Source organism: Henckelia pumila, chromosome 1 (assembly GCF_033568475.1).
Source record: "Henckelia pumila isolate YLH828 chromosome 1, ASM3356847v2, whole genome shotgun sequence".
NCBI lineage: Eukaryota > Viridiplantae > Streptophyta > Magnoliopsida > Lamiales > Gesneriaceae > Henckelia > Henckelia pumila.
Window position 1 is genome coordinate 127,515,880 of NC_133120.1, and position 24,861 is coordinate 127,540,740.

Below are 24,861 nucleotides of genomic sequence, written 5' to 3' on the forward strand. Positions count from 1 at the left end.
TAAGTGATAACCACTTGGAAAGTCCGGATAGGGTAGTTCGATTATTCATCCTATGAATATCCATTTGCATGCTTCGAACATCTCCATGTTCCCTACCAATGAAACGTGGTACTCCGCATCGCAAATGCTAGTCTCAAACTCGAGCGATCCTTATCCTTATTATCGGACGGCTCAATCGACTAGGAACGGTTTTTAGAATATACAGTGACTATAAGATGTATTTCATGATAGACATCTCCATGTTCTACCACATCTTACATACACTATAGTATATTCAAGGTCTTTATCAAAACAACAATAGTATATCACAATATAACAATATGAAGTAATATAAAGTCATTGCCATAAAAGTGTAAATAATATTAAACAAAAGATTGTTTATACAAAGAGTCATCAAAGCCCATAGCCACACAGTTGGCTCACTGGGCACCCACTCTTACAATCTCCCACTTGCCCTATAGCCAACTAGTCATACTACGTAGACCCATTGCTTCGCGATGTTTGTCAAACAATGGTCCTGGCAAGGTCTTAGTAAGCGGATCAGCGATATTGTCTGCAGAGGCCACTCGTTCGACAATGATGTCTCCTCTTTCCACAATCTCCCGGATTATGTGGTATTTCCTCAGTACGTGTTTGGATCTTTGATGAGACCTTGGTTCCTTTGCTTGAGCAACGGCACCCGTGTTGTCACAGTACACCGGGACTGGACCAACAAATTCAGGAATGACGCCCAACTCTTGGACGAACTTCCTCATCCAAACGGCCTCTTTAGCAGCAGCTGATGCTGCAATGTATTCAGCCTCAGTGGTGGAATCCGCTGTGGTGTCCTGCTTGGAACTCTTCCAAGAGACAGCACCGCCATTGAGCATGAACACAAATCCAGAGGTTGACTTCGAGTCATCCACATCACTTTGGAAGCTAGAGTCGGTATAGCCTTCCAATTTGAGTTCTCGTCCTCCATAAACTATGAACATATTCTTAGTCCTTCGCAAGTACTTAAGAATGTCCTTCACGGCTTTCCAATGCATTTGACCAGGATTAGACTGATATCTGCTCGTGACACTCAGAGCAAATGCTACATCCGGTCTGGTAGATATCATCCCATACATGATACTACCTATAGCTGACGCATATGGTACATGTGTCATATTCTCTATCTCTTCATCAGTCTTGGGACACATAGACTTGGATAGAGAAACTCCATGACACATGGGTAGATGTCCTCTTTTGGACCCATCCATTGAAAACCGTTTCAATATGGTATCGATGTAGGTTGATTGAGTGAGTCCTATCATTCTCTTAGACCTATCTCTATAGATCTGTATCCCAAGAATGTAGGATGCCTCTCCCAAATCCTTCATCGAAAATCTACCTGATAACCATATCTTTGTTGACTGCAACATCCCTACATCATTCCCAATGAGTAGGATGTCATCAACATAAAGTACTAAGAATGTCACCGCATCCTTAACTACTTTCTTGTACACGCAAGGTTCCTCCGGGTTCTTGATGAAACCAAAATCTTTTATTGTTTCATCAAATTTCTGGTTCCAACTTCTTGATGCTTGTTTTAGACCATAAATTGATCTCTGAAGCTTGCATACCTTATGCTCGCTTCCCATGGATGTGTACCCCTCAGGCTGCTTCATATAGATTTCTTCCTTAATGTCTCCATTAAGAAAAGCAGTCTTCACATCCATTTGCCATATCTCATAGTCATACCATGCAGCTATGGCAATCAGGATTCTTATGGACTTGAACATTGCAACTGGTGAAAAGGTTTCATCATAGTCAACTCCTTGCCTTTGAGTATAACCTTTCGCCACCAATCGCGCCTTGTAGGTCAATACCTTACCATCAGGCCAAGCTTTCTCTTGTAGATCCATTTACACCCTATTGGAACAATTCCATCGGGAGGATCTACTAAAGACCAAACTTGGTTTGTATGCATCGAATCCAATTCTGACTGCATAGCTTCAAGCCATAAATTCGAATCCGCATCAGAAATTGCTTCCTTGAAGTTTCTTGGATCACATCCAATGTCGGGTTCATCTTGATCCCCTTCAAGAAGAAGACCATATCGAACTGGAGGTCTAGAAGTCCTTTCGGATCTTCTAGGTGCAGGCGTGTCCAGCAATGGTTCCTGAGGTGTAGGATCGTTATTTTGTATTTCGGGTTCTTCTCGAACTTCTTCGAGTTCCATCATCTCGCCTTTCTTATCCAATAAGAACTCCTTCTCCAAGAAGTTGGCATTCCTAGAAACAAACACCTTTGTTTCAGCAGGATAATAGAAATAATATCCGATTGAATTCTTCGGATACCCTACAAAATAACATAAGCTGGATCGACTATCCAACTTATCTCCCACTGTCCGCTTCACGTAAGCAGGACATCCCCAAATCCTCAAGTACGAATACTTAGGAGCTTTGCCATTCCATAACTCGTATGGTGTTTTGTCCACTGCTTTAGTGTGGACGTTGTTCAACAACAATACCGCCGTTTCAAGCGCATAGCCCCAAAACGAAGGTGGAAGCTCAGTGAAGCTCATCATAGATCGAACCATGTCCAACAAAGTTCGATTACGACGCTCCGATACACCATTAAGCTGTGGTGTCATAGGAGGAGTCCACTGAGAGAGAATCCCATTCTCTTTCAGATAGTCCAAAAACTCGGTAACTCAAGTATTCTCCACCTCGATCCGATCGAAGTGCTTTAATACTTTTACCTAGCTTGTTTTCTACTTCAGCCTTGAATTCTTTGAACTTTTCAAATGCTTCAGACTTATATTTCATTAAATATAAATACCCATACCTTGAATAATCATCAGTAAAGGTAATGAAGTAGGTGTGGCCATGTTGAGTCCCTACTCTAAATGGACCACAAATATCTGTATGGATCAAATCCAACAGATTCTGACTACGCTCAGGTTTCCCCTTAAAAGGAGATTTAGTCATTTTTCCTTTTAGGCAGGATTCACAAGTAGGTAGAGAGTTAATATCAGACATATCAAACATGCCCTCTCCCACTAGCTTGTTCATCCTCCTTGAGGAAATATGACCTAGTCTAGCGTGCCAAAGGTTTGCCGGGTTTTTGCTATCGATTTTCCTTTTGTTTGTTGTTGTCGGTTTATCAGCATAATTTATTGGAACGTCTTTTAGTTTTAAGTTGTATAGATCGTTTTCAAGTTGTCCATTTCCAATCAAACATTCATTCTTGTAAATATTGCAAATCCCATTCACAAAATTGCAAGAATAACTATCTCTATCAAGCATAGAAACAGAAATAATGTTTTTAATCAAATCTGGAACAAATAAAACATCTCTCAAAAAACTTAAAATTGTTCTGCAAAAATGTCTCCTATAGCTTTGGATTTATCTCTGGAACCATTCCCGAGCCTTGACTGGGTCTCACCCATCCTTAGCCTATTACTTCTTGTCATCATTTGCAACTCATTGCAAATATGAGATCTACATCTGGTATCCAATACCCAAGAAGTAGTATTAAGAAAAACATTTTAATGTAAAACATACCCTTTGCAGTTCGCAACTGCTTGAGGTATTCCTTGCAGTTATGTTTCCAATGACCGGGTTTCTTGCAGTGATGGCAAACTTGTTTAGACTTGTCCAATTTTGCATGTAACATTTGGCCTTGAGATCATGGTCCAACCATTTCTCTAGTTCGGCCAACCTTTCGGTAGTTACATCAGCCGGGGCTGTTTTCGGAGAATCCTTTTCTAACACTTTAGAAAATCTTTTTCGAACTTAGGACAATCTTAACTTATGGAATCATTCTGTATTGTTTGCGCCAATAAGTTTGTTTTGTTGGAGAATAGAAACATGTGGATTACTGAGATGAAACAGACAATTATCGATGATTGTTTAAGAAATTTACTAAGACATAAAATAGGCGAAATTTATTCTATGAATCTCACTCCCACTATTTTAACGATTTCACTACCCTCTAGTGAAAACGGGAAACTGTTTTCCTTAGTGAGAACATGGAGTCCAATTGACAAACTTATGGTCCCGAATAATATCAGCCAACCATAATTCTCAAAAGGTAGAGCCCAATTGCTTCCAAAGCAACCCCCATGTATTTACCTCATGTCCAATAAGGGCCCAATAATATGACGCCGTTTAAAGTGACATGTCAAGATGACCCATCAATATTATGTTGTGATGGACGGTCGCCATGTGGATCCCCCAATAATATGAGCCGATCCCATGGGAGTTCCACCCAACTTACAACATTTGTCGATCCAATGTACAGCTTTCCGACGGACGGGCCCCCCCAATAATGAGCCGGACCGTATCCGCGGGTAGCATCACATACATTGACCGTTGATGGAAGGTGGGAACATTTAAACAAATTTAAATTTCCTTTATTTATCTTGATATAAATTTTAAATCATATTTAAAATGAGGGATTTTTAATTATAAAAATATTTGTCTCATCATATTCATTTTATTGCATGCTTGCCGGATTCACGCAATTTATGTCTAAACATGCATACAATCATAATATCAAATATTATATAGGATGATCGATTCCATTTCTAATTGACCCGTGGTTGCCAATCACGGGTCTTAGTCCAATCCTAGGTAATATGCAGTATGCAATGCAATCCTATTACATGTGCTTCCAATTTACATTTCTTCAGTCTTTATTGTCTGCTGGGCCCACCGTCTTCAAATCTTGATCTCCCACTAAATCTAATGCATTTACAATAAATAACAATGACAAGTAGGGGATACATTTTTAGGGGTGGGAACGGGCTATAAACCAAGCCCACTTTTATTACATATGACATTCATATCGGGCCATAAACCAGGCCCATTAATAAAACCAACAACAATAAAAACAAAATGTAAATTCCTAACATACACCTACAAAATTGGTCATGGCAATCGATCATCCTTATCCAATAACATTTAATTCAAAATTAATTTATTGGATAACATGAAGTGGCAATTCAAATTTAAACAAGATAAAATCATATTTTATATATAAAATCTCATTTCACATATAAAATCATATTTTATCTCTATATCAAATAAAATCATATTTTATCTATAAAATCCAATTTTACAAATAAAATCATATTTTACTCAATATATCATAAGATCATATCTTATCATCAATTGTACCAAAATAATTGATTTCAAAATTCAATTTACGGATAAAACATTAAAATTTTCCAAAAATTCAAATTTATCCAAAATCAATTTTAAAATTTACGGACTCGAACAATTCGATCCGAAATCTCGTGAACCAATCAAAACAAATTTTTGATCGGACCAAAAATAAAATTTTAACATATTAAAACTAATTTTTAATAAAAATAATAATTTTTCCCGCGGGCCGCCCGGGACACTCCCGGGCCGGCCCGCACCCGGGGCGCGGGCCGGGGGCAGCCCGGCTGCCCCCTTAGGGCAGCGACTATCGCTGCCCTGGCGGCGCCTGGTGCCGCCGCTGGGCGGCGCCGTGCGCCGCCCTGGACGGCGACGGTCGCCGTCCTGGGCGGCGCCGTGCGCCGCCCGGGGCAGCAACAATTGCTGCCCCACCGGGCAGCGATCCAATCGCTGCCCGGGTTTTGCCCCGGAAAAAAAAATTTTTTTTATTTAAAATATTTATTTTGTTTTCCAAAAACCGAGATTCAAAAAATTTTGTACAATCGATTAATTTAATCGTTTGATCTGAGCAACCTGGCTCTGATACCACTGTTGGAAAAAACTGGCGTTCAGATCAATCACGATTGATACCCGGTGCAGCGGAAGTTTAAAATTTTATCATGGAACAATTCCATGGTGTGGGTATCAACCGTTCAACGATTAAATTATAAGTGTGTGTAAAATTCAAATAACAATTAATTAAATTTTACCTTCAATCTCGAAGCGAGATTATTGGACACCAACAGAATTAATCTGCTCTTGTTGTCTCTCCCTGGAACCGATGAACTCCTTCAATCAGGTCCACGAATGGGGTTTAAATCCCTCTGATAGATTGCACTAGAAAATCTATCAGAAGTTTTCTGCGAAGAGATTAAACGAATCTGATTCGTTATTCCTGACTGCAATTAAAAATCACAGACCGGAAATTCTCTGACAGAGCAAGGAGGGGCGGCCGAATTGTGAGAGTGAAAGGGGCTAGGGTTTCGAAAATTCTGCTCTCAAAATAATGACCTGTTGTGTCAAATTTCTGTACTGCAATAACTTATTTATAATGCAGGCCACTAACACCTTAGGGCCCATTAGTCATAAGCTAGGGCCCGACAAGCAAAGCCCGCACGTTCAGAAATTAATATATAAAATTCATCGTGACTCCGATTGATGAACCGATTTCACCAATGTGCACAGAAACCATTTCTGCACATTTTAAAGTCAAAATAAATTTTCCTGAATCCGAATTCAGTGGTTTCCAAAAATGTCCATCCCTATGTCATTTTAGGAAATCCTACTCCCTTACTCTTATTTAAGAAGTCCAACTCCTTAGTTCATTAAATTTAACTCTTTAAATTTAACTATCTCAACGGGGATTAAAACTCCATTACACTGTGTGACCCTCAATGGTTCAGGGATACAGCTAGCCGTGGGCTCACAACTCCTTGTGACTCGGAACAACACTTTCCGACTTGCCCAACGAATCATGGTAAAGCGCCTAGCAACATCGCCCCATGATTCCCTAGGTATCACTGATAGTGCCTACAAGAACCAGTAGATTTTGGTTAGCGTACAGTACGGTCCCTTCATCCATATATCCCGATCGAATCAACAACCATTGGTATATCGAGAGTCGCTCAAGATTCGATAACTATGCAATACATCTTGAAGATCAAATTAGTGACATCGCATGTGCTACTAAGAAACCATTTCTTAAATCACATCAAGTACTCTGGCCAGAGATTTGTCACACTAATATCTCCTCAGATCGCATAGGATATCCACACTCGCAAGTATGTGGTGAATCCTTGACAACAATGCATTGACTCCTATATGTGTCGTAACTGTACCCAATCTCGACACCTGATGACCCCCATAGAGTCGGTAAACGAGTCAAAGCACAGCACTAGCATATAGAGTCTCCATGATGTTTCAAGTCGTAAGGACTAATGGTGTACAACCAAAACCGCGGACTTTATTCACTCGATAAGTGATAACCACTTGGAAAGTCCGGATAGGGTAGTTCGATTATTCATCCTATGAATATCCATTTGCATGCTTCGAACATCTCCATGTTCCCTACCAATGAAACGTGGTACTCCGCATCGCAAATGCTAGTCTCAAACTCGAGCGATCCTTATCCTTATTATCGGACGGCTCAATCGACTAGGAACGGTTTTTAGAATATACAGTGACTATAAGATGTATTTCATGATAGACATCTCCATGTTCTACCACATCTTACATACACTATAGTATATTCAAGGTCTTTATCAAAACAACAATAGTATATCACAATATAACAATATGAAGTAATATAAAGTCATTGCCATAAAAGTGTAAATAATATTAAACAAAAGATTGTTTATACAAAGAGTCATCAAAGCCCATAGCCACACAGTTGGCTCACTGGGCACCCACTCTTACAGAACAGTCCCCGGCAACGGCGCCAAAAACTTGACCGGCAAAATCGGTGTGATAAATATCTACTGGCAAGCGCACCAGGTCAAGTAATAGTAAAGTGGACTGAGAGTCCAAGTATCGATCCCACAGAGACTGTTGTCAATTCTCAAGAATTAATTATTTTACTTAATCTAAACAAAATAATAAAAAACAATTTGATTTAAATAAAATAAGAAAATAAAATAAAAACTACTTAAGAAATACGAATAAAAATAACTAAAGATAAAAATAATTAAAATAAAGACAACCAAGGCATACGTAGGTACCGAACAAATCATGTAACATGTAGTTGATTCAGGACTCAGATTTAATCTTAATTCACGGGAATTTTCCTAATTTGTTCAAAGGTCTATTTCTAGAACAATCAAATCCATTCAAATATTGATGAACTAATCTTTCGTAATTCTAATCAAATTTGAATGCATTAAATATTTATGAAAATTCTGTTTACACCCAAACCGCATAATGAAACCGAATTCTATTTCTAGTCAGTTTTACAATATGTTAATTATCAGAGTGATCAAAATCAAAACCTCCTCTGTCGATTTGGAATTGATTAACATGCAAGCAAACAGTTGATCAGACTATTCACAAGACAAATATAAATCTGACAATCAGTAAAATAAAATCAACTCTAAAAAATCCCAAACAAATATCCATGTTTTCTACATGAATTTGTTCGGCCCAATCACGCCGTCTTGGTTGAAAATAAACTACTCAATAATTAAAAATAATAATTCAAAAATAAAAATAAGAAGAAGAAAAGAAAAGAGAAATCTTCTCTCCCAAGCCTTGTAGCCGCCTCCTCTTGCGTTTTCTGCGCTCTGGAGCTTCCGAAACCCTCAAAAATATGTTATATCTCGTATATATATGGTCCGAAACGCCTACCAGTTAATTTCCTTCACAAAATAGGACTTTTCGAAGCACATATGACCCCCGAACATGCGCGCGCGCGCGGCATAGGCCTCGCACGCGCGCAGCACATAAAAACAGAAGGCTGGACACGAAACTCGCGCACGCGCGAGCTTGATTCTCGCGCGCGCAGTACAAAAATTCTGCACCGAGCGATGATTTTCAAAAATTCATATCTCAAGATCTAGCCGTCGGATTGAGCTGAAATTTGGACAGAAGCTTTAAAAATCTTGAACTTTAATCTGAATGTTAGAGATCGGATTTGGAGCTCTCTAAAATTAAATTTGAATTTTTGAACAAAGCTGGTCCGTAATTCACTCTTCAAAAATATATTTTCCTACAAAATTAACCCAAGGAGTGAAATACACACACATGCACTAAAACACATAAAAACACATAAAAATAATATGAATTCACACAAAATAGACATAAATCTATCATGAACTAATACATACCAAATGCACTTATCACTTACCTGTGAGTACACGGAATTTATGCATACTAACTCATTCATCTTTCGATAGGCAACCTTCTCTTTGGTGTGCTTGCAAGCAATATCCTCTCCAGGTTGATAGCAATTGTTCGATGATCTGGTACCTATCAAAACACAAGAATTATTCTTATCAAATACTTGACAAAGATTCTTATCAAATTTAACATAAATATCACCATCACAAAGTTGACTAATGCTAATAAGATTATATTTAATCCTTCAACATGTAGAACATTCTGAAGCGTGAGCAGTCCTTCTACATTCAAAGTGCCTCTAACAACAATCTTTCCATTGGCTCCTCCTCTATATGTCACTTTTCATTTATCCTATTCAACATAGTCTGAGAGATACTTCTTCGTTCCTATCATGTGACGTGAACTTCCACTGTCTAAGTACCAATTACCTAAAACATTGGTTTCCAAGGAAGTATAAACAACATTACAATTTGATTTTGATTTTGGTACCCAAACCTCTTTCTCAGTGTTTTTCTTCCTGGTAGTGTTTTGGTTCAGTGTTGGCAACATTGGTGTCAACACTTGCCTGGTATTCCAGTACATATAATCATACCTAAGTTTAAAACAATAAGGCTTGATGTGACCTTGTTTGTGACAATAATGGCAGACAACCCGACCCGACGCTTCCTTTGCTTTGTCCTCTGAACAGGAACTTGTGCTTTCGGTGGAACTAGTTTTCCCTTAAGAGTTGCGCTTGGAACACTAGTAGAGTTACTGTCCTCCTTGATAAAGACAACTTTTGATGACTCTCCGACTTCAAACTTGTTATTTTGAAAACCTAGACTAGCTCTGTCATCTTTTCCCATCATCAATATTGACTCCATCTTGGTCTTACTTGAATTAAACTTTGCGAGAGTTGCATTTGCCCTTACAAGCTCTTCTTTGATTTTTCATAGTTCCAAATCCCTCCTGCTTAGAATGACTTCAAATCTTGCAACTGCAGCCTTTAGTTCACTGTTCTCTTTTGATAGAGCAGAGTTTGAATTGTTCCTTATCACCCAATCTGTATACAATTCTTCATACATATTCTGGACATTTTCTAGAGAAAGCTCATTCTCACGAGCATCCTGATTATTTGAGTCTTCAGTCACATATGCATTCAGACAATTGTGGTCAAGTGTAGTGATATCTGCGACAACACTGCTTTTCTTATGCATCAGAACAGTCAGTGCATTGTGAGTTTCTTCCTCTCCTAGTTCATCTTCTTCAGACTCACAATTACTCAAAGAGGCATTCATACCCTTGCTAAATCTGTTGACACACTCATTTGCATAGTGCCCATATCCTTTGCACTCATGACAATGTACAGAGTCAACTCTCTTGGATATGGTAAGGACACTTCCCTCAGTTTTTGTTTGAGATTGACCTTTAGCTGGTGACTTATTTTGATCTGATACGCAAATTCTCAAGGGCATGTTAGGAGTAGGAGGGACCGGGACTTTGGATTTTTGTTCTGGTTTCTTGGTATCCCTCATCCTTCTGAGATAATCACCAAATTTTTTGGTAAGCAAGACAATGGATTCATCCCCTAGATCAGACTCATTGACATCCTGTGTAAATTCAACAAGTGATAAATCCATCCTGTCAAAACACAAAAACTAGAATAGCACTTAGTATCGTCGAGTAATTGCTCTGATGCCACTTGTAAGGGTTTTGACAGTTTCGACTACGAAAATACCAGAAATTAATTTGAATTACTTTTTGAATAAGTTTTATCTCTTAGTGTTATCAATACTTTAAGACAAACTACGAAGCGGAATAATTAAATAAAAATAAATAACACGAAGTTATTTATGCACAAGTACTAAGTATTTGCGCGATGCCTCATGACAAAATAATCACTAGAAAATAAATCAGTTTACAAAAACCAACTAGTGATTGTATATGAAAAACCTACTTTTCAAATAAATATTTTTCTAAAATTTAGTAAAAACTAGAATAGAAAAACCAATAGGAAGTTCTAAACACATGTGCCAAAAAACAAAAACCAAGGAATCACTTTCAGAACAACGCTTCACTCGCGTGTTCTTCAGTGTTTCCAACACTACTCGGCAACACGGTTATTCAGCAACGATCGGCAATAAAGCTTCTTCAGGAAAATCTTGATCAACTCTCAGTTATGTCTTGAATTAATCTCTTTGTTGATCTCACTTCGTTGCTCTTGTCCTCTCATTTCTATGCGTGCAATAATCCTTAAATAGATAGGTTTTCAAGCTTTAATAGTATTCTTTAATTAGATTCCTACACAATAAGGAAACCAAGTTCATTAGGAAATAAACTCTTTTAAATACAAAGAAATAATATCTTACTAATCAAGAATAATTATAAATCTAGAAAATAACAAGTCTAGAAAGACAAAACTCAAAAATAAAATCTCATTAAAATTAGGAAAATATCATTAAGGAATAAAAAAAACATAGTATTAAATATAAATTACTTTAATCTTATTATATTTCATATACAATTTATTATATAAAAATATGAAACTATATTTTAGATAAAAAAATTAATTTACGTGCATATATAATTTATTAGTATAAAAGAAAAGGTCTATCATTGTTAATTCAATAGCATAGAGTTAGGTTATCTCAATCTTAATCGAATAATTGTTTTCTTTAAATATTCTTATAATTATACTTTTATACAATTTTAAATTTTCGTATAATATCTAAATTTTTACACAAATATTATTTAATACACACAAAAAAAAATTTAAATCACATTCATATAATATATCGGTAATTTAACATTCAGTCCCCAAACCTAAATCAAATTTGGTGATCAGTCCCTATTAGAAAAAACTTTGTTTAAACTCCCTGGGCCCACATGTTTTATTTTGGATGAAATTCGGTACATAACATGAAAAATACGGTACAAGTACAAGGTAATTGAGTATCGACTGTTTCAAATATTGGTACTAATTTATGATTTTTGAGTACTCAAATATGTAATCAAATATTGTTATAATGACACATTTGTTTTTTTAGATGACCATTGGTACAAAATATTAGAAATACGGTACTAATATATGAGATTTTGAGTATCAAATGTGTTAGATCTGGTATAAATATATGATTTTCGAGTACTAAAAAATATTGACATTAATAACACATTTATCTTATTTGGATGGAAATCGGTACAAAATATTTAAAATATAGTACTCATATGTGATATTTGAGTACTCAATGTGTTAGATCTGGTACAAATATATGATTTTTGTGTACTCAAACATATGTTGCAAGTTCACATTAATAAAAATGTTTAGATTTTATACTCAAAATCTTATTTTTTGTACTCGATCTTGAACAATTAGTTCTCAAATATCATGTATTTATATCATATTTTCAATGTTTTGTACTTAATTTTATCCAAAAAAAATAAAGTGGGCCCAGGGAGTGCAAACAACTTTTTTCTGACAAAGGACTGATTCTTAATTTGACTTTGGTTTTGGGGACTGAACACTAATTCACCCTTCATATATCATGTGAAAAGATATGTACGTACGTACGTATTAGTTCGTTTTCATCTATGAAGACATTATTCTTTAAAAAAATTGCATTTTGTTATTGTAAGGACTATACATACATAATTAAATTAATATACAATTTTTATATATACTAGTCACCCTGGCACACATTATGCGTGTGTAAAGTTTAAATATTTTATTTTTTAAAATATATATAAAATGAATTATATAAAAGTTTAAAAATTATGAAGCATATGTAAATAATAAAATTTTGAAAAGTGCAACACAATTTACCATTACTCCAAAAGGTGTACTGGGGGTAAAAAATGGGTCAAAGTGGCGTAAATAGATTTTCAATAGGAAAGACGTGTAATTCTTAATTTTAGGTAGGTGTAATTCAGTCCTAACACATAAAAGACTAAAACAGTTATTTTAAGGCATGAAACTATTATAATATAAATAAATATATATATATTTATATGAAAATATTGTGAAATCATTTCACGGGTCCACATTTTGTTAAACAGATATTTGAATCGATTCATGAAAAACATTACTTTTTATGTCAAAAATATTGTTTTCATTGCAGATATGGATTGAGTCAACCAATCTTATGCATATGTATCCGTGAAATTGTCTTACAGAAATCCTACTCTCATTTTTATGACACGTTTACGTATTTGATTTACCATCTCAGATGGATCGATGTGAATGCTGCGATGTTGATGTCCAAGGCACGATGGTTGAACTCAAGTATAGAGAATGCGAGGTTGATGAAATTATTGCATGATGGATCGAAACTATTTCGGGACTGTAAAAGATATACGACTAAGACGATGATAATGGATTTAAAATTCGGATGTCGCAATATATACTTATTATATGAGATGTTTTTGAAATAAATTGTCGTGATGTACGTTAGCTATACTATACAGTACAACGTGTTAGATCAGATCATTTTTGAATAATATTTTTAAAAACTCTTTCCTAAATATAATTTTTAAAGAACAATTGAGAGTTATTTTTAAATATTTTTAATGGAATTATGAAAGTAAAAATGGACAAATTTACTTTAGAAATGTTAAAATGTTTTTATAGAATAGTTGTTCAGACAAATATTAATTCTTAAAACAACTTTTATAAAATTTTACAAAATTTAGGAGGAAGAAGGGGTGACGTAGGAGATTGAGTTTCGAACATCCATAAACAAATTGGTGTCTCTTTACTTTATCGCATTTACTTATTATTGTTTTTTTTTTGGATGATTTGTTGAAACATTTTATATTTTCTTTAAAGTACCAAAATGTTGCACACAAAGTATTTGATACAATGCTTCAACCAAAATGTTTTTATTATCTCAACTTGCAATCTTTTCAAACTATTTCCAAAATGCTTAATCGGTTTTTAGAGGATTATGTTGAGTGTCTTTCGCTTAATTTTGTAACCAAACTCGATATAATATCTCGGTGCATTGTTCATTTTTGTACATTTAAAAAACGAGCTATTCCAGCTCAAAATTTTTAAAAGTGTGTATTCACCCCCTCTACACACATTTTTCGATCCTATCAATATATATGCCTTTTCATTTATATACAACTTTCTTTTATAAAATATAAATATTAATTTATTTTTACAATTTTAATAAATAAAATAATTTAAAAAATTAAATATTTATTTAGTTTAATTTAATAACAATATTAAATCTTAAAAACAATTTAAGTGGTAAAATTTACTTTAAGTTTAGTTATATACCAATTAAACCATTTTCAATAGTTCATACATCAATTTAACATTTTATCAATACTTCGTATACCAAAATAATTTTTACTCTTTATATTTATATAATTATATTAGAATATTTATTTTCGCCTCCCTCTAATTTTGATTTTCTGGCTTCGCGAAGCCAATCGTTATCGGATGAACTGGAAAATCTTATCGGATTGATTCCGAACCCAAGCAGTTGGATTTAATCTGGTTCGGTCCAGAACCGATGAACTTAATCCGCCAACAATATCGAATTATGAGGTTGGTTACATTGAAAACGAATCCAGAATCACTTCAATCTGGTCCAGTTAAATGAATAACTTATTTTCGATTACTTTACTTAATAAATATCTTAAATTGTTTTAATATATATATATATATATATATATATATATGTATATATGATTCCAATTATGTTAATCCGATTCAATTTATTTCAGTTTCGAATGGAACCAATCCAATCCAATCCAGTCAGTAACATCCATGCTTGAAAGTGAAATCCTGTTGGTTAAAAACACAAATATTTTTGAGCTTTATGGTAACAAATAAACTTGGTGTTTTTTAAATTTATCTATATAAATAAGGGCAATTCGTTCAAAAATCCCTAAATGCAAACATGTTTTGCTTTGGGATTCCTAGTCATAAAATGTGGTACAAAACCATACAAGATGTGGTACAAAATCCTACAAAATGTGGTACAAATTAACAAAATTTGAAGTACAAAAAAGTGGCTAGGGAATGCAGAGCAAAACATGTTTGCATTGGGGATTTTTGAGCAATTTGCACTATAAATAATTCACTCTGCATCTTACCTCAACTTAAACACAACGTGATTATATACTTCCCATGTTTTAAATCAGATCATTTCACTTCTAGTACAAACGTATTTTACTTTTTTCCAAAAAATATTCAAGATTACATGATATAAAAATGAATGTTTTACCATAACTAGATGATGAATAACAATATTCAGCATAAAAATAGGAACTTGCACTATTATCCAACAGCATACAGCTACACGGAGCTATAATAAATCACATAAACTACTCACATCATGAAATGTCAACTGATGGTAAATTTTTTCCAGTTATGATTCTGCATCGTGAGCTTTCTGGATACCGATAAAACGGGCATAATCGACCCACCTGCAAAACGGTTTGAAGTAAAATCGAATCGTTAAGGCAAAGGAGAACCGACAAAAGGGTGGAAGAAATAGGTGAAGAATCTCACAGCAATGAACCAAGAAACGTGTTCCCCGTTCGAACAGCAAAGCAGATGGCACTCAAGATCAACTTGTGTTGATGAAGCAATGGCTCTAAAAATCTCTGTTCGATAACACCAGCCAAGACCTGGTATCTGTTGAATAAACAGAGAAGTTTACAGCAGAAGATTTTGCTGGGACATACTACACGGAAGTCGGCCTGTGTCCTATTTTCTATCCGCATTTTTAAAGAATTTTGGGAAAGATCAAGAAACATGGAAGTCGATACAGGTATAATTATAGGACAGAGGACAAGGTAAAGGATTACATAATTAGTTTGCATACCGAAGATTGCTGGATATGGCCATATAAACACCATAGCCGACACTTGTTGATAATACAGGAACATTCTCCACCTCATTGCCAGAAGAGTGTTCGACCGCCTTTCGGGCATTTATCAATGCATTTGTCACCACTGTACCAACCTACGTATTAACAAAGTGTAATATTTTAAGCTTTCACCAGAAATAGCAGCAAAAAAGTAGGATCTAATATAGAATTGACACAAAATGGGGAAGCATGGACTAACAGTCGTAAGATCTGATACACGCCAGCCAAAAGAATCTAGATCCATAAATCAGAAATCAATGATGGGGAGCAACCAGTGCCATCATTTTTTTTAACTGCGATTATATGACTGTCCATGGTATACATAGAGTTCCAAATATAGCATCTAGACTATTGTACAGCTTTAAGCATTGGTATTGAACTGTTGCCAGCAACAATAATTTTTATACAGTTTGGCCCAATATTTAATGTGCTTGCAAATGGGAATTACCAACGATGAAGTAGTGCCAACAGCAAATAGCTTAGCCCCGTTTCGCTGCAGAAAAGGCCGTGAAAATATGAGATGCGAGTTCAAAGTTTTAAATTTACATTTTTTCTCGAAACCAATGAGAGAGATCTCCTTACAATTATAGCACCAAATCTCTGTAACAATGAGAATGAGGTTCCAGCCCAAGCAACCTGCAATGAGATTGAACAAGAATTTCACCACTTGGTTCATATTTTACGTGTTAATGAAGCAACAATCATATATGAGAAAACTGACCTGAAAAGCATTGTCAGGACAGCTGTAAAAGAATTTAGTTAGGCGTCCAGCATTGAGAGCCAGAGGAGGGCGGAGAGAAACTGTGGGAGCAGGAAGATAGACAAGCATAAAATCTGCTATGATGGCCATCACCTGAGCAAAAGCAAACAAAAAAAATGGGACGGTAACCAGGTTTCTATAAATCTAAGTCTTCTACACCTATATATTAACCAGAAGTAACTTAGCGCCAATTGGTATGCCACCGAAAAGAAAACAAATACCTTAACTTTTGCAAATAATATTTTTCACAAGAAGTAATGCATTTCAAATCCCGAATTATTTGAATTAATCAATTAAATGCTTCAATCTGCACAAAATCTTTTTTCTTTTTTAATAATCTATACATTGTGATATATTAACATAAAGGAATTTGAATACTGATTTTAAAAAAAATGAGACACAGAATCATAGATACGTACCACATCAGCAAAAACAATTTCCAGTTCATTGAAAAAGTTTTCCCTGCGACGCTCGTATTCTGCGGCAGTCTGAATGAAAAAAATAATCAGTAGTGAGGATGCAAACCAAGCACATTACAAAAACAATACGAAAGGTAAGGAGTAAAAGCTAAAGAGAATACTGAAACTGGGCGATGACTCCAAGATTAAAAACTCTACCTATGAATTCTTGAGATGTATCAAAAGAAAGTGCGAAGTATAAACTAAGGCCGGTTCAGTCTCCTTTCAGTTCCCTCTAGGGGTGTAAACGAATCGAGCCTGTTCGCGAGCTTTTCGAGCCGACTCGATAAATATTTGATTCGCATTCGAACTTGTCGAACTCGAGACGAATCCGAACATGTTCGAACTTTTTTTCTAGCCAAGCTCGAGCCAAAATTATTTTGTTCGATTAGTTCGCGAGCCTTAATATTTTATTAATATAATATAATATAATGATATAATAAATATATACCCATTTCGAACTTTTTCGGACATTTCGAGCTTTTGAACGAAGTTTCAAACCGTAATACTTGAGCAATAGTTCGAATGCTTAACGAATAAGTTCGAATATTTTGAGCGGAACTCGAACTTCATTTCGAGTTGAGCCGAGCCAAAATATTTGAAATTTTCGAGCTTTGAATCGAGCTCGAACTCGAATATATTTTATTCAAGCAGAACTCGAGCCTTAGATTTTTACTATGATCCGGTTCATTTTCCCTCAATGTGACAATATTCCAGAAAACAGCCTGCGGAGGGGAAGAACTTTACGAAGAAGAAATTTGAGTTGAAAGTGCCAGACCACGTTACAAAAAGGCAGTCATCGACCTACATATTGACATGCCAATTAAATACGAACTGAGATACATCCCGTCCACATTCAAAATGGGGAACGACAATATAATAGTAATTATTTACTACCTGGCTTTTTTGAATTGATTACATTAAAGAAGATCAAGATGTATGCTTAGAAGAAAAGTCATATCTGAATATCATGATACAACCTTCGAAGAAACACCCTTCAAAAAACAAAAGCTGCCCCATATGAATCCATTCTTTGTTTTACTTCCCCTTGCACTCAGTTTCGTAACATGGGATTTCACCACCTTCTTCAACTATGAAAAAGGGTGTGGGGTGGCGTCCGGAGAACCAGCTGGCTTAACACATAGCATCACCCCAACTAAAAGAATTTCAAATTCACGTAGATTTTCGATTTACCCGAAACCCATCAATTGGCCCCTCATCTCTAACTTCTTGATTTCCCTCCGGGTTTCAAGATAAGTAAACATAACTCACACATAATATAAAGAGAACAACCCAGATCAAGATCATGTGTTTAAATTGAGGATTAAAGAAACCAGTGATGAATTTTTTAAAACTTCTTTTTTGTTTGTCTTATTTGGAGTACCTTAGTGAATATTCCCACGCCGCATTCCATACCAACTTTGGCCAAGAACAGATCATCCGCCAACAACCGTTCCTTAAATCCTCCGAACTTCATAAGCCACGACATAAACCCCGATCTTTCAAGATCAAAGTACCTCAAAACTATCGATCCGGGTATTCTGCCGTCTTCTATGGCAGCCTTCAGATCCTTGGGCAAACTCTCGATGCTCCTCCCAGCCTCCGCCAAAGCCATCAAAGCTTCTTCTTTGTTCTTCTTCTTGTCCATATCATCATTTCCTTCGTTGTTATCGCCACCGCCTCCTCCTCCTCCACCTCCACCTCCAACGCCACCTCCGGCCTTTCCGTTGCCTCCGCCGCCTACGGACAATTCGGAGTCAGTCTCATAGCTTGTAGTGGCGGCATTGGCAGAGAAGGCAATGAATAGCGGGCGCTGGATTGTTGTGGTTAAGGAAAGAGAAAGGGTGTTGGGTTTTAGGGAGAGGGAGGAGGATGGTGGCGGAAAGGAGCTGGGTTGGTGGTGTAGACAGAGATGGCGCGGTAGTGATGGGGCGTAGCTAAGGGTGGCGGAGATCGGCATCTCGGCGGCTGTGCGTGAAGATGGTTGTGTTGGCGCGGCGGGCACTTTTGGGTGTGCGGTGTCTGGGAGCGAAAGTCCTTTTTAGGTTGGTGGAGTTTTAGAAATAGAAATTATACACTGCGGAAGGTGCAGCTGCACCTACTTACCGTCCATGGCCTAATTTTTCTTCTTTTTTGGTTATAATTTTGGTGTTGAATTTAGATTTGTAATCTCAAATTTAAGATTTTCATATCGTATATGTAAATGAGGTAGGATTGGAACGGAGACTCGTTTAAATTTTTAGATTTTTGTGATAATAAGCTATATGTTATTCGCTCTAAACCTACGTTTTATTTCAAATTCTTCAATAATATATATCTTTCTCAAAAATAAAATACTAAAAATGTAAAACAACTCTATTTATTACATTAAGATCAAATTTTAGACAAAAACTCATATGAGGCGGTCTCAAGGGTCATTTTTTTAGACGAGTCTCTTATATGGGTTATTCATTAAAAAATATTATATTTTATGCCAAAAGTATTACTTATTATTATAAATATGGCTAAGGTTGACCCCAATTGCAGACCCAGGATTTTTAGTATATCCGGACTAAAATTATAAACCCTCGTATCATTTAATATTTTGAATTGAACTATCCGAACTACCACCAAATTAAACCAAAATTATTCAAAATTTTTATATACAAAATTCAAAAAAAATTCGGGCCTACCCGGGCTTTAATATAATTCCGCCCTTGGTTGACCCGTCTCACTGGAATGTTACTCCAAATTTTAATTAATTAATTAATTAATTAGACTACAAAAATCCAATATTCCAAGACTAAACTTCGTTTACAATAATATGATGTTTTTAAATTAATGGATACTTTATTCTAAATTAAGACTAGGTTCCACGAGTCATGCACTGATTTTAGTTCTTCTGTATAACTAGCAATGGGGCAAATATGGTCGTGTTTTATTTTAAACCGAATTCAGATATTTTTAAATATTTTTGAGTTGCATATTTTTAGGTACCGTTTGGTACAAGTACAAATTGTACTTATACAACTTGTACAACTTATACTATCCTTCTTCTCCTCATATTATTTATCCATCTATTAATTATTTATTTTATATCAATCAAATCATTAATCATTTATCTTACATCAATCAAATAATTAAATTTAAATTATTATATTACCCTTATAAATAATATTATTCATATTTTATTTATTCTCAAAAGGACAAAATGGTAATTTATATTTTTAATATAAAATTCAATCAATCAAATCCAATAAACTATAATCTATCAATCAAATCAAATACTAAATTAACTATCATTTTCTATTTATTTTTTATTACATTATATTACTTATCCAAATATTATTTATCCTATTCTCGAACCAAACGGTGTCTTAAAATAATACTTCTTAGACAAAACTCTGGTAAAACGATATTTGTATTAAATATTCCCAAATCATTTATTAATCAGAAACTTAGGCATGCAATTAACTTAAATAAATAAACACAATCAGAGTAAACTGAACCTAAATAAATATCAATCCGACAAAATACAACTAAAATTAAACTTAAAACTCAAGATAACTAAATAATAAAACACAATCGAAAAACTATAATTAACCTAATTTAAGCCACCGGTAACATTTGCCCCCAGGTCCTGGTCACGACTAATCTTTGTTCCAACTCCTGAACAACCTGCAACTGCCCCGTCGGATGTGATGTGTCCAGCTTTAAAAACACAGACGTGAGCGACAATCATTTAATACGTAAACTTGAGTATACAAAACCTATATGATGTATGCAAATGATGTGACTGGGTAAATGGTCAACTATCAAATCTTGCTCAGAACTAAGCATCAATGAGTGAGTAGTATAATTTGGTATCAACTTCGTTGGATATCTTCCTCACTCGTCAAAATCACCGTAGCTTCAATCCCCGTCAACACGAAGTATCTCGGTTTTCGACCATATAACAAGAATATAGGGCTGAGCGACCCTATCGCAACGACTATCTCGAAGTAGATACATGCTCGACATGATATATTCACATGCAACATATGTATAAAGTAGTAAAACATATACATAACACATAAGACGCAACATATAAGCATGCATACTCGATGCATATCTCAGTTAGTACTTACGTACCTTAACTACTAATATGTGTTACAACTAGTTGCCTATAGTCCATTAATACAAGACAAGTGAAAACAATATCATTAATATTGATCTAAAAGTTTTAACTAAGATAATAGATACTCCCACTATCTATTAGGGATCTCGGACAATAAATGTGTCTGTCCTCATCCCATTGATGTCGAAGGTCACAACTTTGGCACAACTCCACTTCAAGTCCCGTAGAACCTTGCAATCGTCCGGCCCTCGAGTACAAGACTAAAACACACAAAAATATACACTGTATCAAATTCACACCTCAAAACACACATTATTGTGAGGATTTCTCGACGTATTTATAGACGGAGTTCGGATGCTCTGAACCCTAGTTCGGATGATCCGAACTTGCATGTATGCCACATCTCTATATACTTGTCTTCAGAAGCTCCAAACTAAACTTCAAAAGGTCAGATCCTGCACTTCGGACAATCCAACTTGCAGGAATACTACGTGTCAATAACATTTTGTCACCTCACTAGCTGTAGCAGTTCGGACGCTCCGAACTCTTGATCGGTGCTTTCAATCTACCACGTGTTGGTGTGTCCTTGACACCTAATGTAGTAACTCGTCTCCAAATTAAGTTAATCAAGTGTTTAATTATGTGTAAATGGCTAAAACATCATTAAGGGATCTTCAAATGGGTTTTAAAAGTTGAAGAACGAACTCAGAATGATCAAAAAGGGCGCGGAAGAGTTTTGGGTTTTGGGTAGTTCGGATGGTCCGAACCAAGTTCGGACGCTCCAAACAGATCGGAGCCTAGTTCGGAGGCCCCATGCAGATCGGACGCTCCGAAGAGAGATAGGACGATCCGATCACATCCAGATAAGTGGATATGGATTTGATTGGATAGGATGCTAAGATCGGACGCTCCGAAGGCTTGGATTGGATGCTCCGATCATATTATGTTAGCAGTGACATCACAGCCAGGACAATTGTTTAGAGGGGGTTGACTGGAGAGTTCGGACTGTCCGATCTCAGGCTTCGGACGATTCGAACTGCGCCTATAAATAGAGGTTGAATGTCTAATTCTGAACTCGCACCTTCCTCTCTTTTCTCTCAATTCTAGTAGTCTTTTCGACTTTTAGGGATTTCTAGGCGTCCTACTGGAAATTCGGGAGTGGCAGAGCGCTTCGGGGATATCAGCGGAGCTGTGCCTAAGTTTTGAGGCAGTCGCCATCAGTTGACTAACGACGGACGCAGGTATAAATTTGGATTCCTATAGAGATTAGAGAGTATGTAATATCTTAGTTAAGACTTTTAGAGCACAATAAGTGTGAGACCCCGACTCTAATCATCTAATCAAGAGTTAGTCCTATCGAGAACCATTCAAAGTCCAAAAGATAAGACGTCAAATGAAATTAAAAAAAAAATTATTTTTCTTGTGAACAGTACTGCGCTCGATCCTATAAAAATCCAGGATCGAGCGCACCATATTCCTGAACTCTCTGCCGAGATCAAAATAAGTGCCGCGTTCGATCCGGAAAAAAGCCAGGATCGAGCGCACCAATTGAACAAAGTCACTGCCTCCAGTTTTATAGGGGCTGCGCTCGATCCTAGCATTTCATAGGATCGAGCGCACCCTGGGCAACAGAAAAATTAACAGAAACAGGGCAATGCTTCAAACTCCAATCCATAAATCATTCAACATGCATAGCTCAACTTCATGCATTAATCCATAATCAAATCATACTTCAAAATTCTATCCTGCTCGATTCCGAATCTAGTAACATGCAATCAATGAACTATCTTCGATTATCAATAATCATCAATCGAAATCGATTCTAATATTCAATACTTCAAAATCAAATACAACCCATTCGAATTCTAACATGATTTCAAAACATAAACTAGATTGGCATGCATTTCCAATTCTATTTCGAAGTCTCACTTCTAATCTTCATTCTCGTTCTATTCCTGCCGTCTCTGACTCGATCCTGCCCCACCTGTTGCCAAGTACACATACAAACAAAGACAACAGCTGGATAATCCGGTGAGAATAATATTCCCAGGAAAAGAGACTATCATGCATATCAAATAAATACATCATTTCATGACATGTATCAACTTCCAAATATCTATCACATCAAGATTAAATCAAGTAATTCATCCAAGTACTGAATTGAAATGATATGCATGTCTTTAAAACTTCTGGATTATTAGACTCAGATAATCAAATGGAATTCTTCTTTCTTTTTTTTTTTTCTTTCTTTCTTTCTTTCTTTCTTCGGTTTGGGATCCCGAGGTTAAAATATCCAACAATCACACCGACTACACTCTCGAGGTGGACGAGGCATATTTTAATCCTCTAGACTCCGGAGCATTATAGAGAGTGTTTCTCAACAATTGGTAAAAATATGCTAACCAATATCACTCAACTATAATCACCAGATCGTCTAATTCAAAACGAATAATCATTCGGCTCAATATGAATGCATATGTCATCTCATGCATTCAATCATAAATTCAATAACCAATTCAAATAAGCATTCAATCATGATTTTAACTAAGAATTCAATCATGATTTCAACTAAGCATTCAATCATGATTTCAAATAATCATTCAATCATGCAAGTATGTGATTTCTTTGGAACACTCGAATCCAGTCTAATTCGAGTTAATCGTTTCATTCAAGTCTAAGTCGTCTTTTACCTTATTCATTTCGAAGGTACTTCAATCTGAAAATCAATAATAAGGATAATAATCAAAATCCAAAACAATTCATTCAAAACTCAATCAAACTTCTTCGATTGATAAATAAGAAAATCGATACTGTACCGACTTCAATCTTCCAAACTGACCAAAGCTGCTATCTCGCAACTCTGCTGACTTCAATTCAATCTATCAGAAGAATTCATAAGGATCAATATCGACATCAAAAGCTCAATCAAACCCGATACGATCAAAACATCGAAACGATATCCAAAACTCAAACTGACGGCATAACGGCTATAAACTGATCAAACCGGAAACGCAGACAGCAATTCAACAATCCAATATACTCATAATCATCTCAATATCATCAAAACAATTCAAATCCTTCAAATCTAAAAGCTCCATTTTCGAAATTTCACAACAAAAAATCATATCAATTCCAATCGTCGTTATTTCTTCGAACCGTCTTAGATATACTATCATGGCTATCTCATAATCATCCTCTCCGAATATAAATCAATTCTAAAGACAACCAAAAATTCAAACCTCTCAGAAATAAGATAAACTTACTTCCAAACGGAGCACTCGTCGCTGCGATCGCAGATATCAACTTCAGATCAAATTCCAACGGACGGATCGAGCTAAAAAGGAAATCCCAAAGCTTGAAATTGAAATGGGGAATCTTCAATGGTGAGAGGCGATGGAGGAGAAGGGATGGGAGTGAAAAGAAATCCAATTACATGCTTAAATATCTAATAAATCCATTTATTGCGTTTTAGTCCCTGAAAATTCCAAAAATTGCATTCTAGTCCCTGATCCAAATCGAATCGGCCCTCGACTTCTAAAATCTCTGATTATCTCAAATAACGTCCATTAAGATAATTTTGGGACGTTACAATTCTTCCCCTCTAAGAATCGATTTCGTCCTCGAAATCAAACATAATTCTATCACAAGGTCGAGGCTTGAGTCACAAGGCTGCAATAAGAATTTA

General features: G+C 35.8%; 2 protein-coding genes across 2 annotated transcripts in view; one reads left to right on the forward strand and one right to left on the reverse strand.

Annotated features, from left to right (window-relative positions):
* LOC140876234 (uncharacterized) overlaps positions 1–13,356 on the forward strand; it is a 48,583-nt gene extending 35,227 nt beyond the window's left edge. Inside the window, exon 3 of the mRNA XM_073280142.1 lies at positions 13,205–13,356. Coding sequence (XP_073136243.1) covers positions 13,205–13,297 — 93 coding nt within the window. The 3' untranslated portion in view covers positions 13,298–13,356. The remainder of the gene's footprint in view (positions 1–13,204) is intronic.
* Positions 13,357–15,115: 1,759 nt separating this feature from the next.
* On the reverse strand, positions 15,116–19,150 carry LOC140893049 (protein RETICULATA-RELATED 4, chloroplastic). The gene is made up of 8 exons (XM_073302126.1): positions 18,465–19,150; positions 17,042–17,110; positions 16,584–16,715; positions 16,445–16,498; positions 16,311–16,355; positions 15,818–15,957; positions 15,502–15,627; positions 15,116–15,416 (listed from the first exon to the last, which is right to left on the reverse strand). Exons 1-8 carry the CDS (start codon positions 19,038–19,040, stop codon positions 15,359–15,361), a joined length of 1,200 nt encoding a protein of 399 aa, XP_073158227.1. The 5' UTR covers positions 19,041–19,150; the 3' UTR covers positions 15,116–15,358.
* Positions 19,151–24,861: the final 5,711 nt, after the last annotated feature.

Bases quoted from the DNA above. Each gene is read 5' to 3' on its own strand.
- LOC140893049 (XM_073302126.1), bottom strand. From the start codon at position 19,040: ATGCCGATCTCCGCCACCCTTAGCTACGCCCCATCACTACCGCGCCAT. The intron at 16,499-16,583 runs GTCAGTTTTCTC...ATCTCATTGCAG, and splicing joins GTCCTGACAATGCTTTTCAG to GTTGCTTGGGCTGGAACCTC. The intron at 15,628-15,817 runs GTATGCAAACTA...TTTATTCAACAG, and splicing joins GCCATATCCAGCAATCTTCG to ATACCAGGTCTTGGCTGGTG.